This window comes from Lytechinus pictus, chromosome 8 (genome assembly GCF_037042905.1).
Source record: "Lytechinus pictus isolate F3 Inbred chromosome 8, Lp3.0, whole genome shotgun sequence".
Classification (NCBI taxonomy): Eukaryota; Metazoa; Echinodermata; class Echinoidea; order Temnopleuroida; family Toxopneustidae; genus Lytechinus; species Lytechinus pictus.
This window is the reverse complement of record NC_087252.1, coordinates 1,895,297-1,911,756: the sequence shown is the minus strand read 5'-3', so window position 1 is coordinate 1,911,756 and position 16,460 is coordinate 1,895,297. Positions and strand designations below refer to the sequence as shown.

Here is a 16,460-nt window from a genome sequence, read left to right as displayed (position 1 = left end):
TCTCCACCTTTCAGTCTTTATTCGCCCCTCATATCTTCCTTGCCCCACCCCCCCCCCCCTCTCTCTCTCTCTCTCTCTCTCTCTCTCTCTCCTCAGATTTTCCTCCTGTTAGTCTTTCTCATCACTCCTTATTTAACAATTCGCCCGGCTGCATGGTTTCAGTTTTCTTCGAGAGACGCAAAATTTAATTTTGATATGAATTTGAGTATAGATATAAAAAACTTCGCGCTCCGGGCGGGAAACTCCCCCTCCCTGCACTCTTCTCCAAGCAAGGGAGCGCCGGCTCTGTAAGTGTTGGCACCACACCGGGTTGGCACGCTTGGCGTGCATTAATCAGCCCCCCCCCCCCCCCCAGTAAAAGTCAAACTCTGGATATATGAATAAAATTCCCCGTAAAAAAGATCGTTCATTCTAAAATTACATCGAAACACACAGCTATAGTTCAAGCATGTCAGGCAGAAACGTATGTTGTGATTTTGCATCATATATTATTTTATGTTAGACTGGGGTAGATATTCGATTTTTTTTTATGATACTTTGTTTTCAGTGCATCTTTCAAAAAATAAAGTGCCCTTTATTTCCGGTGCCACCCACTTCAATGTCGCTCCGCCGCGTCTGGTCCATAAATATTTAGCAAACAAGTTATTTTTCTTTTCCAAAATCCGCACTGCAATCTGAAATATAGCACAACATTCACATTACCAGTCAGCTTTGCAATAATCTGTAAGCAATCAAGTCTCCCAGCTTTCATAAAATATATCCAGCATCTTTCTCAGTCCTGTTAGTTCGTTTTTCCTTAGAATTAGGGGCTCCATATTGATCATAAACTTGAGGGTCGCCCAATTGACCCGAAAGCGACGCGTCGCGACGGGGCTCCAGAATAGTTTTAAAATTAGAAACGCAAATTTTAGCAAATTTTAACATAAAGGGGTTGGGAGCGTCTTTCTTTATGTTCTAGGAGATATAGGCGTAACAGGCGGGGGGCAAGCTGCCCCCCCCCCCCTGGCGGATTTCACCGGGAAAATAAAAAAAACGGGAAAAAAGAAAAGGGAGGGAGAAAGAAAGAAAGGGAAAGGGGAAGAAAAGGGGGAAAGGAAAGGAAAGGAGGAAAAGGGAAGGAGGAAAAGGAAAGGGAAAAGTGAAAAGAGAACGAAGAAGAACAAAATATTTTTAATGGAAAAGGAAGGAAAGCGGGAAAAGGAACGAAATAACATTTGAGAAAGAACAAATCATTCCGAAATCGGCCTATGTAATGCAATAGCATTATGGGAAATAAATTAAAAGATGACAAAATGGCAAACAATAGCGGGAAATGAAGGTAGAATGGAATAAGTCAGAAGCTAAATTGGAAAACAAAGAAAAGGGACAAGAAAAAAAATATCTTAATAACATGACCGGGCTGCCGAGGATAGAAAATAAAGAGCGGGACGAAAGATGGACTGCATACAACATTGTGCTATAAGCTTGCTAAATTTTATGCAAATAAGCTACCGGGGCTTTGCCCCAGACCCCACGCAGTATGTGGGGACTCTTCATCTATAACCTTCATATGGCTCTATAACGCCCCCTGTAGGGACCCTTCCTACATTAAGCTTTACGTTCAACCACTGGCGTACAGGCGCGGGGGGAGTCTTGGTTCCACACCCAAGAGGAAATAAAAGATATTATAGGAGACAACGTATAATGAAATGAATGGAAACAATGAAATGTGTTATTTGCTGAATATAATGGATATCTATCACATAATTAAAATCTAATTTCAATAGGCATTTTTTTTCAGCTCGCTTTGCTCGCTGGCGACTGTTTACAAATTTTCCCACATTGCTATGTTTTGCCCCCTCAAATATATTTGGTTCAACTTGGTTGAATAAATGTGTTGTGTAAAAGCTATATTCTATATATACCCGCGATTTGATTAAAAATCATGTTCACAGTGGCATACAGACCACAAAAAAGGAATGGAAAGAGAAAAGAGTGAAATATATTATTTTCTGGATATCATGTCAAAATCTATCACAAAATTGGATTTTTGTACTAAAAATGTCAAAATTTTTGCTCACTCGTAACTGTTATTTTAAAGATAAATTCTGCCTAATACGCAATGTCTGGCCCTCTCAAAATCGTCGCCTCATTACACCTTTACGCCTGTTCATACCATGATATGACCGGGAAAGTGTTGGCTCTTGTCCCCCCCCCCCCCCCCCCCCCTGGCCACCGACCCCTGTTACGCCGTTGGAGATAGGGTGTTTTAATTAGAATTTTTGGTGGCGGGAAGGTTTGACAAGCTTATATGGGGTAGTAAGTCCTGCATGCGCTGGTATTCTTCTAATGTGGGTTTTATTGACCGTGCTTACGACATTTTGGCGATTTTGTTTAACCAAAAAATGACCAGTTTGACCACTCATTGGGGATCAAAAGGGACACTTAGTCACAGAATGCTTTTGTAATCACATCCAATAATATTAAAAGGGTCTATCCTAAGTTAAAAAAAAAATGTACACAGATTCTGAGATAAAGTGGGTTCATTCGCCAAATCACAATTGTAGTGATCATTATTTGGCCATATTAAGACCCAAAATCATAATATTCATGATTTATTTATTTCCCGGGGGGGCACTCGACCAAAAAAGTGGTAGGGGTGTGCCGCGGGCGAGGCAAAAAACGGGGGCCTTGGAGCGGGCTTATTGTAAAAAGGAGGGTCCTCGGAACGGGCTTCGGAACTACAAATGTTTGTGAAAACGGGGGTCCTCGGAACGGATCTCCGTATCTCTGTGAGTGCGTATGCATCCCTATGGAACGGGCAATCGTGCATGACGCAGCTAGCGCGGCCTCCGCCGGGTGCGCTCGCGCTTAGGCGATGGTCGAAAAGCGCTCTACGGCCGCTTTTCACCAAAATTGTAGCAGATCAATGCGACCGGAACGGCGTAACGAAAAATATGCGAAGCTTTGGAGCTGATTTCTTTCTTCTTTTTTCTCGATAAGTCAAAAATGCTATGCCTTGGAACGGAAATTTGAGTGTAAAAATGGGGGTCCCCTCCGCGGCACATACCCACTATGCATTATATACTGAGTGCCCCCCCCCCGGGATTTATTTATCAAAAGACATCGCAATCATAATTCTGCTCAACATCTTTATCGACCAATAACTCATGAAAACTATGAAAAAGGGAGCTACAGGGGCAATAAAAACATTTTTAAAGCGATTACGGGTGCTGATCGGATATGAAATGAGCGAAAAAAGGAAGGACGGTTTATCCCATACGACAAAAGGCACTTAGAAGAATGGGGGGCACTTGTTAACTCATAAAACGGGTCATTCTAAGATGGAAAGGGCATTAAACATAATTGTTTGTAAGGGGTATTTTTCTTGGGTATATAGGGACCCAATGCTTCGAAATGTGAGGGCGTTGTTCCCCCTGCCCCCAGGATCACCCCCCCCCCCCTCCAAAGAAGGGATGATTGGTTACAGCATTTTTTTCTCTATATTCTTTTTGCTTTCAAACGTGAGGGGGGGGCAACTTATTGTTTATTAATCTAAATATGTGAATAAACAGATTTTCATTTATCAAGTATCATAAACATCTGACAGATCGATCTAAACAGTGAATAGTAAGTCATTAGCACTCTGTATTGAAGTATTGAGGATGTATAATCATGATATTCTGTTATTGTTTCATCCATCCGATTGATGGTGCAATAATCAAGATGAGGATGAATAATTATTTTATATAGCAGTCTTATATCTTTTTTTTTTGTGATAGGGTCAAAATTCTGACTTTAAAAGAACGGACAAAAGTTTTCAATGTGCTGTTTCCTTGAAAATCGATGGATCGGTAATCGGTAACAGTATCAAAACGTTTCTGTCACTGGCGTAAATCCGTGTTGATGGGTGGGGGGGGGGGGATGACTGAAATATTTTGGCATTTTTTTGCAATCAGATATGCAAGGAATTGTCATTGATATGTCCACAGTAGCGTACCGTGGGTCACGGCATTGGGGATGGGGGCACCAGTAAAAAATTTTAATCACTAAGTGAGTGCGCGAAGCGCGCTAAGTTGCCAGTTATACTGACCTATATATAATAGAGACATTTTAAGGACAATGTCATTAAACGGATATGTATCTCACTGATCAAATAATGCGAGCGCGAAGCGCGAGCTGAAATATTTTTATATTCACACCAAAAAAGGGACAATATAATCAAATTTGTGTAATCATGATAGGTACCTGCGTACCTGTCTCGCTAAACAATGCGCGCGCAAAGCGCGAGCTGAAAAATTAGATAATTCAGACCTGAAGTGGGGCATTCTAAGGTTTCTTTGTAGGAATTAACTAGGACCATACGTATTTCATTAACCAAATGATGCGAGCGCGAAGCACGAGCTGAAAATTTTTGATATTCAGATCAGAAGGGATATTTTAAGGACTGATTTTAGGAATTCATGAAGAGCAGACATATCTCACCAATCCACTATAGTGTGAACGTAATCACGGACAGGAAATGTTCCATATATAAGAAGACCTTAACATGGGGCAATCACTTTTGAGTCATGAAAAAGAAGCATATGTCACTACATAAAACAATGATAACAAGTGCTAGGATATATATTTGGTTTATATTGACTTGAAAACGGGATGTTTTAGTACAACAGGATTATATATCTCGTTAAACAGACAATGCGAGCACCAGGAACAATAAAAAAGACGTAGGCCCTGGGCAAATTATGTTTCATAAAGTTTAATGTAACATAACATAATTATGATATAATATAACATTATAATGAATAACATTTTCTTCTTTCCCCACTACGTGTCTCTTCCTTTCTCCCTTTTTTCTCCTTTCCCCCTTTCCCCGTTTTTTTTTTCAGCCGATGGGGGGATGTGCCCCCATGCCCCCCGTAGTTACGCCACTGTATGTCCATATGGCAAATACCCCTCCAATATTATTATCTTTTTTTACCCCATGATGGTTTAATGGTTTTATTAGAGATTACATTAAAAAAAATTGACATTCCATCTTAATCTCTTCCCAAAGACCCCAACATTGATGAATTGGAAGAAACAGGGGTTTCTCTTCAATGTTATAATAAGGACATAAGTATTTCGTTTGGAAATGGTGAAATGGCTCTTTATTTTCATTTTATGATTCAATAATATTGTTTTATTTGTTAAGCGGTATTTTAGGAAGAATTTTCACCAATAAAACAATTATCTATTGTGATTTTTTTCTTCATTTCTTTCGTAAAAAGTGGGGGGGGGATGTTTGTACAGGCCATCCCCCCTCCTCGAAAAGTGGGGGGGGGGATATATCCCCCCATCCCCCCCCCCCCGGGATTTACGCCAGTGGTTTCTGTATAAAATAATGTTGAATTTGAAAACCGTTCAGCGGCCCCTGATCGGAGCAGCAGTTGTCGGCGGAGCAAATATCGGTGGAGCATTGTCGTCGGAGCGGTATCGACCGGGAGCAGTTCAATTCATTTCAATTCAACCATGGTTTATACCAAATAATTTTTAAAGAGCAACTGCAAAATAGAAATTCATTAAATTTAATAAATAAAATTTAAAAATACAATATATCAGAAAGTGATGAATATTAGACAATTGAAAATTCAAATAGTAGCCTAATTGGATTGAAATGGAGATTAAAACAATGACATAAATTGCTTTGTCAAAACAATGACAAAGGAGTTGTCGGCAGAGCAAATATCGGTGGAGCAATTGTCGGCGGAGCAGTTGTCGGCGAAGTAGTTGTCGGTGGAGCAATTATCTGCGGATTATTGTCATGGAACGCATGGAACCGGATATAACCATAAAAATCGACAAACAAAAGAAAAACAAGGCCTTGAAGAAAAATGTCTATTGATAACTCTGAAGAAAAAGAAAGAGCGCCCCCTAGTGCCGCATCAAGAACAAGATAAGAAGTCATAGTAAAAGATTTGGACACGGCGTGTAGAAATTAGAGCCTAGAGGTAAATTTAAAATAAAAATATTTCTATATTATTTAATCTTCCGTTTTTGTATTCCAATAATTTTATTTATTAGATTATGACAGATCGTCCATTGATTGTGTAAAATGCTCTAAATCTATAGAAAATGAAATAGAAGGGGGGGGGATCAGGGATTGAAACCGGTGTGTCGCCTGTGTCGGGGAGACCAATCAATCATGCTTGCAGTTGCAATGGCGATGGCACTCGCCTCGCCGCAGGTGGGGAATCTACAGGTTGGACTATGGCATGCCAATGCTGTACAGAGCACACACTTAAAAAAATGATTAAAATATCACTTTTGTGACCAAAATTACTAATTTCCGTACAATTGCAATTTATTTTTCATTAGTGATTTGGGAATAATTTTTGAATTCACTAGAGCGCTCAAAAACTTGAATTTTGGGCATATTTTTGTGTACGCCCTCTATTGGTGGAAAATAATATGGCAAGAAAATTTTCATTTTTTATCTCTTTTTTTGATTAAGAAAAAAATAATTTAAAGAATCAAATTTACTTAAGGGCCAAGTTGTATGACGAATAGGTGTAATGAAAACTGTCAGTGTAAAAAAATCAAGCATTTGTCCCAAAGAAAAAGAGAAAATAAGCCAAACATTGCCATCCTTATTTTGCCACACATGGAGATATAACTGAGAACAAGGTTATATCATAACCTTGTTCATTGAATGAGTGGGTACCTCGAGCGATGTTCGCAACGTTCGTGCAGGCTCCACTTCACTACCGCTACACCACCCAAGGGTTCATTACATGCCGCCACGCACAGAAAAATCAAGACATAGAAGTCGTGTGTTGTGGACCCAAGAAGTGAGATCCCGGCACGCGCGACCCACTAGTTAGAAATCCACTGCCAAACACGGTTCGTGGACGTGGTGCGAGGTTAGTATGCTATGTCTTAGACTATAGTAATACTAAGTAACTAACCTCGCAATACGTGTGACTGTGAGTGCCGCTACACCACTCACACACGTTATTGCGAGGTTAGTAGTAATACTAGTATACTAACCTCGCACCACGTACCGCGTTTGGCAGTGGATTTCTAACTAGTGGGTCGCGCGTGCTGGGATCTCACTTCTTGGGTCCACAACACACGACTTCTATGGCTTGATTTTTCTGTGCGCGGCGGCATGTGATGAACCCTTGGGTGCGCTACACCACGCTCCACCTGCCCGTACATCGCGACGGTGAACCAGTTCGGATATACTGAGTGACAAAGGTGGGATCAAATGGTGGTTTATTGTAAAAATGATAGAAAAAAAAGGATATAAAAGGAAAAAAAAACTTTACTTCTTACTCTGGCATTATCGTGGTTTATGTCACCAGTCCATTCATTGCCGTTTATTTCGTCAGCGGTGGTGACATCTTTCCACTCCCATTGACTTTGTACACACGATCGCACACACACCGACACACACGACAAGAGAGGTGACAAATTTCACGATAAGGCCCTTACTCTTCATCCTTAACTTAAGACCTTATTTTACTCCGTGTCCATCCTCCGGTTATCCTCAAAATTTGTGATTTTGGGCCAGTATCTAAATTCCTCACACGTAATTATTCACGGCCGATTTCAAAACATCGCGTCGCTGGTCAGTGGTCAAACAGCATGAATATTTATATTATATTGGATGGCTCAGAAAATACCAGAAATATTCCAAGAGTTTGGGAAAATATTTTATGAATCAGTGGAATATTTTCCCAAACTCTTGGAATATTTCTGGTATTTTCTGAGCGATCCAATATAATAATAAATATTCATGCTGTTTGACCAGCTACCCTCGCATGCAAGTTTTTAGGTCTACATGTATTTGTTAGAAAATTAGATATCTTTCATTATTAATTGGTAAAATTTGTGAAAAAGGTCACTTGTGCTTCCTCAACTACTGTATATTTTCTATGTCCTCCCTATTCAAGGTCAAGTCTAGACAGCCCAGAAAAATGCTGATTTGAATCAATAAAGAAAAATCAAACAAGAATAATGCTGAAAGTTTCATAAAATTGGATGTAAAATAAGAAAGTTTTATTTTAAAGAGAAATTCCAGTATTTGCAGTAAACACTGATTTCATGAGAAGGTCTGTAAAATAAGGCTTAATTGTCAGTATATCATCGAGGATCTAGATCTGGTACGGTTACATAAACTGAACTTTGTAAAATCTTGAAATCTACGCTGAAAAATGTTCACACTGAAGATCACCAACACAGATAGGCACACGTGGGACAGTGTATTATTATTGCTAAAATAAAGACCCGACGGAAGTGACCGAATCCGCGCTTATTTTGCTTATTTCTCAGCAATTACACAATTTCTTCCAGAATCCTTTGGCACATATTTTTTATTCATATAAACAGACACTTTGGTGGTCATTATATCAGATTCTGTAAAAAGTCATTTTTAGATCGTTACCAAAACTGGAATTTATCTTTAAGTTCAAGCTTTATATTCTTCACAAAATAGTTGTATGCACAACTCAGTGATATTATGCAAATGAGAGCGTCAGTGTCCCTCACTATTTCAATTATACAATATATACAATATACAATATACAATTATACAATATTTGGATTTTAATTGATTTGACAGTAAGGACCATCTTGACCCCCAAAAAATTGTTAAAATAATGGTAATTCCACATGTTCAGGGAAGAAGAAAACTTTGTTTCACAGGAGAATGAGGAGAAAATTAGAATATTTCATATAATGAAATACAAAAGAAATAGTGAGTAAATTCATCAGTCCCCTCATTTGCATACTGACCAGGATGAGCATATTAACAAAGATTTTAAATGTCATAACTTTCTTATATTCCATCCGATTTTGATGACATTTTTAATGTTATGCTTGTTGGATTTTCTCTTTTTACTAAAAATCAACTTTTTTGGGGGTGGACTTGTCTAGGGACAGTGATTTTCCGTTTCAAAAAATTGCCTTTTCCGTTTCAGAAAATCTCAAATTCCGTTTCAGCATGTCAGAAAACAGAAATTCCGTTTCCCCATAGACTTTGTACACACGGAAAAGTGACAATTCCGTTTACACATTTACATGCACACTCGCACTGGTCAAAATTTGTATCTGCTACTGTACCAACAACACAATAAAATCCGTTCTAATCGGATCTATGCGGGTGAATAAAATATTTTAACACACCCATTTTGCATGCATACATCCTCACCTTTCATATTATTAGCATTATTTCACGGTGAAATGATATTTCATCGATAATTTTGGGGGTTTTTGGACATCGTTATCATCAGTCATCGTCTTTTCCCAATCCGCCATCTTGGATTTTAAGACCACGATATCGTGCTGTTACATCTTCAAACGTAGAGGGCAACAACACACAACAACACAACTGTGTACATGTAGTTGAACGATACGTACATGTGTGCATGTGAAGCCCAATCCGGCCGGCCGGGTACGGGTACGGTGCGGGGTACAATCGAGTGTGCTGATGTCGAGTGCAGTCACGATGTGTGAATTGTCATGATAGTAGCGAAGTGAGATCGTGTTTTCTGGGGTTTTTTGGCCATTTAATATTCTCATTTTGTTGTGATTTTGGAGTAATTTCTGTTGCTATTCTGTGTATTTTGAGGGAAAATACGTTTTCCGTGATTTTCCGTTTGAAATGCCATTTTCCGTTTCAAAAGGCCCTTTCCGTGAATTCCGTCCGTTTTCCGCGATCGCGGAAAATCACTGTCCCTACTTGTCCTTGTAGACCCAAGGAAAAATGTTTAAATCCTTTAAAAAATCTCTCATATGGAGTGGGGGCAAAGATAGGGTCCAGACTTACCGGTAAATATGTGTAATGAATATAAAATATTATAATCAATGTGGTCTTCGAATGACTGATTCCTAAAGGTCAAATTTGCTTTATTCTAAGTTTTTTCTATGTACATTTTGCTTTCGGTAGTTTAATTGTCTACATTTAACTTTATATCCCATGTCATGAGATGGTCATTCTTTCCATCTCCCCATACATTGTCTTAATCTCATCCTTCATTCCATCTCCACTAATCTTCATACATTGTCTTAATCTCATCCTTCATTCCATCTCCACTAATCTTCATACATTGTCTTAATCTCATCCTTCATTCCATCTCCACTAATCTTCATACATTGTCTTTATCTCATCCTTCATTCCATCTCCACTATCCTCATACATTGTCTTAATCCCATCCTTCATTCCATCTCCACTATCCTCATACATTGTCTTAATCCCATCCTTCATTCCATCTCCACTATCCTCATACATTGTCTTAATCCCATCCTTCATTCCATCTCCACTAATCCTCATACATTGTCTTAATCCCATCCTTCATTCCATCTCCACTATCCTCATACATTGTCTTAATCCCATCCTTCATTCCATCTCCACTAATCCCCATACATTGTCTTAATCCCATCCTTCATTCCATCTCCACTAATCCTCATACATTGTCTTAATCCCATCCTTCATTCCATCTCCACTAATCCTCATACATTGTTCATCTGTCATAGCAACATCACTTCACCAGGTTCATTCCATTCTCGTTCATTTTCCCCTCAGGCATGCTGTCTAGTTTTCCCTTGTTCTTTTCCACTCCACATAGCTTTATTGTTTAGTTCTCATTAGTATTCAGTTTTACCTCATGATCATCCTTCTATTCTTTAATTGGTTCTCATTTTGAATAGGGTTAGTTCATTTTGTGGACCATACCACTCAGGGTCGGAATTACACGGGGGCGAAGGGCGATTTCGCCCCCATGACAGCCCAAATCGCCCCTAAAAATGCTCAAAACCCAATGCTTTGGGGCTACTATTTATTTCAGAATCGCCCCAATAAAATACCATCGACAATGTAAAAAATACTTCACATAATTACGTTCTCCGGCGGCGGAGCAAGCGCATCTTTTATATCGCCCTTGCAAAAAAATGCTAGCTTTAAGTTTAAGTTGAACGGTACGGTCGATGCAATATCCGAGTCTTCCGTAACACCGGAAGCTTCACGATGGTAAAATAAACGCGCAATGCAATATGGGATGCGGAATACGCATAGTCTTTAGCACGGGGTTTTTAGAATTGTTGACGCACTTGCCGCATGGCTTATGTACATGTACGCGTGCACGATTAGACTGCACAGCTGGTAACGAGACCACATGCATCGTACGGTATATTATGTGTACTAGGCATGCACAGAATTGTATGCGATCAGCTGTTGATTGTGTGACAGCGCTGATTTGATTATCGACATCGTCGAGGCCCGGCCTGTGGCGAGATGGATAAGTTTCTCATTCGTGTTCAACCTGGCTCTGCCAAACGGCCAGAGCCAGCAGCCTCTACAAGTCCAAATCGAGATACTGTTGAGGATAAGCCAAAAAAGAAAAAGAAAAAGACCGTACAGAGACAATCCACAGTAAAGTCTTGGGGCCTCGATTGGCTCGAAGCTGAAGGCGACTCTGGTGGGATCACTGTTTATTGTAAGGCCTGTAGGGCGTTCCCCCCACCACCGGGAGCTGCCGGGCGGAAGAAGTTCGGCTCTGTTCAGGACCCTTTTACGGAGGGCACCAAAAACATCAAGAAATACAGTGCTGAGAGACACCAAGAAACCACAGCCCATAAGACTGCATACGGTGAGTGTTGATCAATATTCCATGAAGGCATGAAGTTTATTATGTGCTTGCCCCAGCGGCGCTCTTGTTAATGAAAAAGAATGATTTGGCATTTTCCAAGTCTTTTTTTTTAAATTGAAATAATAGGGGTTGTACCTTTAGAAAATAATAATTTTGTTTCATAATCCTTTTAAAGGGGAGTAAATTATTTAAGTGGATAATAGATCTATAGGATTGAAATTTATAATTATTAAAAGTAGATCTAATTAGCTTTTTGTGTAGAGCAAGATTATTGTTTAATAGATTAGATCTGTTATTATTTATTTTGTTGTAATATTTATTCTTAGTAACTTCGCAGTAGGCATGTTTCAATTCAATCTTCTGCTTTAATCAAAACAAACTTGAGTCATCAGGAGCCCAGTCACTTTTATTTTTTCATTTAATTCTTGTTTTTGTGTTTCATTTTTATCAGATGCTTGGAAAAATAGGCACATCAAGAAGACAGCTCCCATAGTTGAGCATATTCAGAAGATGGATAGTGAACAGGAAGCAAGGGTGACAAAACTGTTTGATATTGCCTACCATATTGCAAAACATGAACTCCCTTTTGCTTACTTCCCATCATTGGCTGGTCTTGAAAAGAGGCATGGAGTTGATTTGGGGAACACCTACATCAACAGCAAGCAAGCTGCCAACTTTACTTCATATTTAGCAGCTGTCATCAGAAGGAACTTGGTTTCTGAGATCAAGTCATCCCGATACATCTCGGTCTTAGTAGATGGGAGCACAGACAAATCAACCAGAGAATTGGAAGTTATGTACATCAAGTACATGATGCAGGACACTGGAATTCCACGCATGAAATTTTTTGGGTAAGGAAAGCAAGATTTACATATCTTTTATATTTTAAAGCCAGATTTAAAAATTAAATTGGGCATTTTTTTATGAAGTGTGTCAGCTGTTTGCCTCTATCAGAGCTAGGCTCCATATTAGAATTTCAATAACATGCGATTAAATTGAAATTGTCTAATTGGATCTTATCGTTGTTTTTTTTTCACTTTCTTTTGGCAGCATATGTGATTTGGAACAAGCAAACGCAGCATATATCAGAAAGTCAATCGACACTGTGTTTGTCACCAATGATGTCCTAGACTACAGAGAATGGCTTATCAGGTTTGGTGCTGATGGGGCAGCTGTCAATTTTGGAAGAAAAGAAGGAGTCCTCAAGCAACTGGAGGCAGAGATGCCCTGGATAGTGGGCACGCACTGTGTGGCCCATCGGCTGGAGTTAGCTGCTAAGGATGCATACAAGGACACCTACTTCACAAAAGAGGTAAAAATATATTCTCCCTTATTTATTTTCAAATTTAATATTCCATTGGACTATGTAGCTGTAACATTTTTTTTTTTAATAGGCAAAATAGCAGTTGAGAAATTTGGTTGACATACTCTCAGAGAGAAGGATATTTTAATACTTGAAAGGTATTTATCATAAAAAGGCATGGATGAATCCATTTTAAAATTCAATAAATTAATAAGTATATTTTGTTTACTTGAATCGTATGTGAGACCTGCCACATCTATTCAAATTAAAATATTTCTTTACTTTTCTGTTTCTATCATTTTTTTCAGATTGATGTTATTCTAGCTTCGTATGCATCATTTTACAGAAGATCACCGAAGAGAGTGCGAGAGCTGAATGAAATCGCCGACATTCTAGAAGAAAGTGTGATGAGACCAACCAGAGTGGATGGCACAAGATGGGTTGACCATAGGAAGCGTGCCATATTGGCTTTGGATAGAAACTATCCCATAGTTGTCAATCATCTGACTGAAATTGGCAGTGATCAGAGATCGGATGTGAAGGCTGAAGATGCTGCCAAAGCAAGGGGAATGTTGAAGAAGCTAAAGTCTCAGAAATTTCTGCTTCATCTGGCACTATATGAAGACATACTAGCTGGGCTTTCTTCTCTCTCGCTTGCATTTCAGAGTGATGACATTTGTTTGCCTGAGGTCAAGGACAAAGTACAATCAGTACTCTCAGTTCTGCAGGACATTTCAAAAGGTGAGAGTATGGGTCCAAAGGTGCAGACTATGCTGGATGCCTGTACAAAGGGGGAGTATCGTGGAATCCAGTTTGAAGCTTCCGAGGAGGAAAGACACACCTTTACCAGCCAGTTTGTCAAAAGACTTGTAGATCTTCTCATCAAGTGCTTGGAGGACAGGTTTGAATCATTTGTCACAGATGAAGTGTTCACTGCTGCAACCTTCCTGGATCCAAAGAATTGGCCTATAGATCATGATGACTTCAAATCTTATGGCGATCGTGAAGTTTTCCAGCTACTGAAACACTTTGAGGGTGTTTTGGGTCCAGCAGGATGTGACACAGATGTAGCACTAGCAGAATGGAGTAGGTTGAAAAAGATTGTCGCTCTGCATTACAGCACACCCTCTTCATGGCGGGATTTCTGGCCTATGATCTTCAGGAAGAGGAAGGAGGATTTTCCTAACTTTTTCCACCTCATTGAAGTTCTTCAGGTGATTCCTCTAGCCACTGCTAAAGTAGAGAGAGCCTTCTCCTTGATGGGCCGTGTGAAAACTGACTGGCGAGTGAATCTGGCCACAAGCACCTTAGCAGATCTGATGATGATTGTCCTAGAAGGTCCAAGTGAAGAGGAGCACAGTGTTGCAGATGCAGTAAGATGCTGGTACAGAGGAGGCCAACAAAACAGACGCCCTGATGTTCAACCTTATGGCAAGCGGAATGCTCAATGCCAGTGAAGGCTGTTCAGGAACTATCCATGCATGACTTCTTTGACTGAAGATTGTGAACAGCAGAGATTAGAATGGAACAAATCTAACAAGTTATATAACAGATGAGAACTCTAACTACAGCAGAACATGATATTGTTTGGGGTTTTATTTTTCATGTTATTTGGCAACAGTTTATGACAGCAACTCACTTCTCATTCTCATTTGAGCACTTAATGGAGTGTCTTTAACTTCCAGTTTTTTTTTTGAAATTTGGAGTGATATCTATTCATCATTCATGACCAGTTCTTCACCACCAGTTTTCATGTATTAAACTATAGACCAGCTGGCAGTTGCTATTTACAAAATCTTATACTGACAAGGTTTTCTTTTACCAGATTTACCAATGATATTTGTGTTACAGTGCTGATCAACTTATCACTTGACAGTTTTAGTCATGTCATTTTAATCAAAATGTTCCATTTTGTTGAAATAGTTCAGTATTTAGGATTGCATTCCATCACCTTTCTCATTCTCTGTAACAGACATCACCTTTCTTATTCTCTGTATTAGCTGGTATGTGATACAGTAACTGTTTAATTGTATCACAGCAGGCACAGACCAGCTGTTACAGAGAATGAGAAAGGTAACAGTGCTGATCTGGGAAGAAAATAAGTGATGGAATGCAATCCTAAATTTGCTTCTTGCTACTGCCAATGCTACATGTAAATGCTGGCCCTTTTCAACAAAGTGGAATATTCAGTACTCAGTAGCAATGGAGTCATTGGAGTCATCAACCAACTTTAGTTTGATTTATTTACCTTCTCACTCTGTTTAATATGCAGTCTGTCTTATACTCTAGACACAATGAATTCTATGCTAACTCTCTTACATAAAATTAATTGTGCCAGTGCAGAATTGTGCTCAGGAAAAATGCACTGGAGTTCAGCTTGACAGTAGTGTAGTTGGCAAATAATGCCTCCTCAGTACCCTCAGTATCATAAAGTCATAAATAGTAAAACTACAATAAGTGTGCTTGGGTATGATGTAGCAATTATCACTGACATGTATGCATTATGTTTTCAAGTCCTGATGTCTTGTTGATTAAAAGAATAACCAGGTAAACTTGCCATTTCCAATTACTGTAATAACCAATTTTGTTGGTCCTTCTGTAGCCACATTCAGCAGCACACCCAATCAAGCTGCAGTGCTGCACCCAATTCATATTTCCATCAATACTGCCAATGTTTAACCATGGGCAGCATTGATGGAAATCATGGAATTATTAATTTGGTGCAGCACTGCAGCTTGATTGGGTGTGCCTGCTCAGCTGGATATGTTGCTCAATAGCCACTCATTCAACTGCTCATCACTATATCACCCAGGGCTGATATCACTATCAAAGTTGAGACAAAACTGAAGAATAAACAAGCCTGGACATTCATATATGGTGAACACCTTTCTTTAATATCATATATGATTATATGTGATCTTTGAGTCTATTTGAACAAATCCTCAACCAAAATGCAAACTTACATGTATACAGTAATTACAATTAAAAATGTTCTGAGCTTTTAGGCGTCACAGTGAGTTTCGGAATGTCAAAAGGTAATTGCTGATATGCGATAAAAAAAAGTAGCCCCATGAATTAGAAAATAGCCCCAAGATATTCAGTGGTAGCCCCAATTAAAAAAAAAAAGTAGCCCCTAAAAAAAAAAAATTAATTCCTACCCTGATACCACTTTCCTTCATATTTGATTGGTTGAGTTGATTAATGTGAGTGCATTGGCACCTGTAAGTCAGTGCTGACCTGTGCCGACTGCAAAGAAACGTTAGCCTAACAGAGGCTAGCGCTTGTTAGCTCAGTCACATCTTTCGGATTGTGAAGTCAAAACAGTTATTTGAATTTTTAAGCAATGCATTGTTGTAACATTAGCCATAGCTGCCATATTACCAGTTGTAACAGGGCCCCTGCTAATAGCTCATTGTTAGCACTAACAACGTTTCAGTGCGGTCAGTACAGATGTACGTGTACTATATAGCCACTAATAACCTAAGGAGGGGCTATGGATTGTCACTTGCGAGTGAGTTCCATATTCCGGGCCATTTAAAAAAGAATGA

The 16,460-nt window shown here is 39.3% G+C and overlaps 1 protein-coding gene across 1 annotated transcript; it reads left to right on the top strand.

The window, feature by feature from the left end:
- Positions 1–11,254: 11,254 nt before the first annotated feature.
- Positions 11,255–16,300, top strand: LOC129278278 (zinc finger protein 862-like). Its single transcript, XM_064103220.1, has 4 exons — positions 11,255–11,609; positions 12,061–12,460; positions 12,660–12,921; positions 13,221–16,300. Exons 1-4 carry the CDS (start codon positions 11,255–11,257, stop codon positions 14,367–14,369), a joined length of 2,166 nt encoding a protein of 721 aa, XP_063959290.1. The 3' UTR covers positions 14,370–16,300.
- Positions 16,301–16,460: the final 160 nt, after the last annotated feature.

Coding starts and splice junctions, on each gene's coding strand:
- LOC129278278 (XM_064103220.1), top strand. CDS start 11,255: ATGGATAAGTTTCTCATTCGTGTTCAACCTGGCTCTGCCAAACGGCCA. Junction 11,610..12,060: donor AGCCCATAAGACTGCATACG/GTGAGTGTTGAT, acceptor CATTTTTATCAG/ATGCTTGGAAAAATAGGCAC. Junction 12,461..12,659: donor CCACGCATGAAATTTTTTGG/GTAAGGAAAGCA, acceptor TTCTTTTGGCAG/CATATGTGATTTGGAACAAG.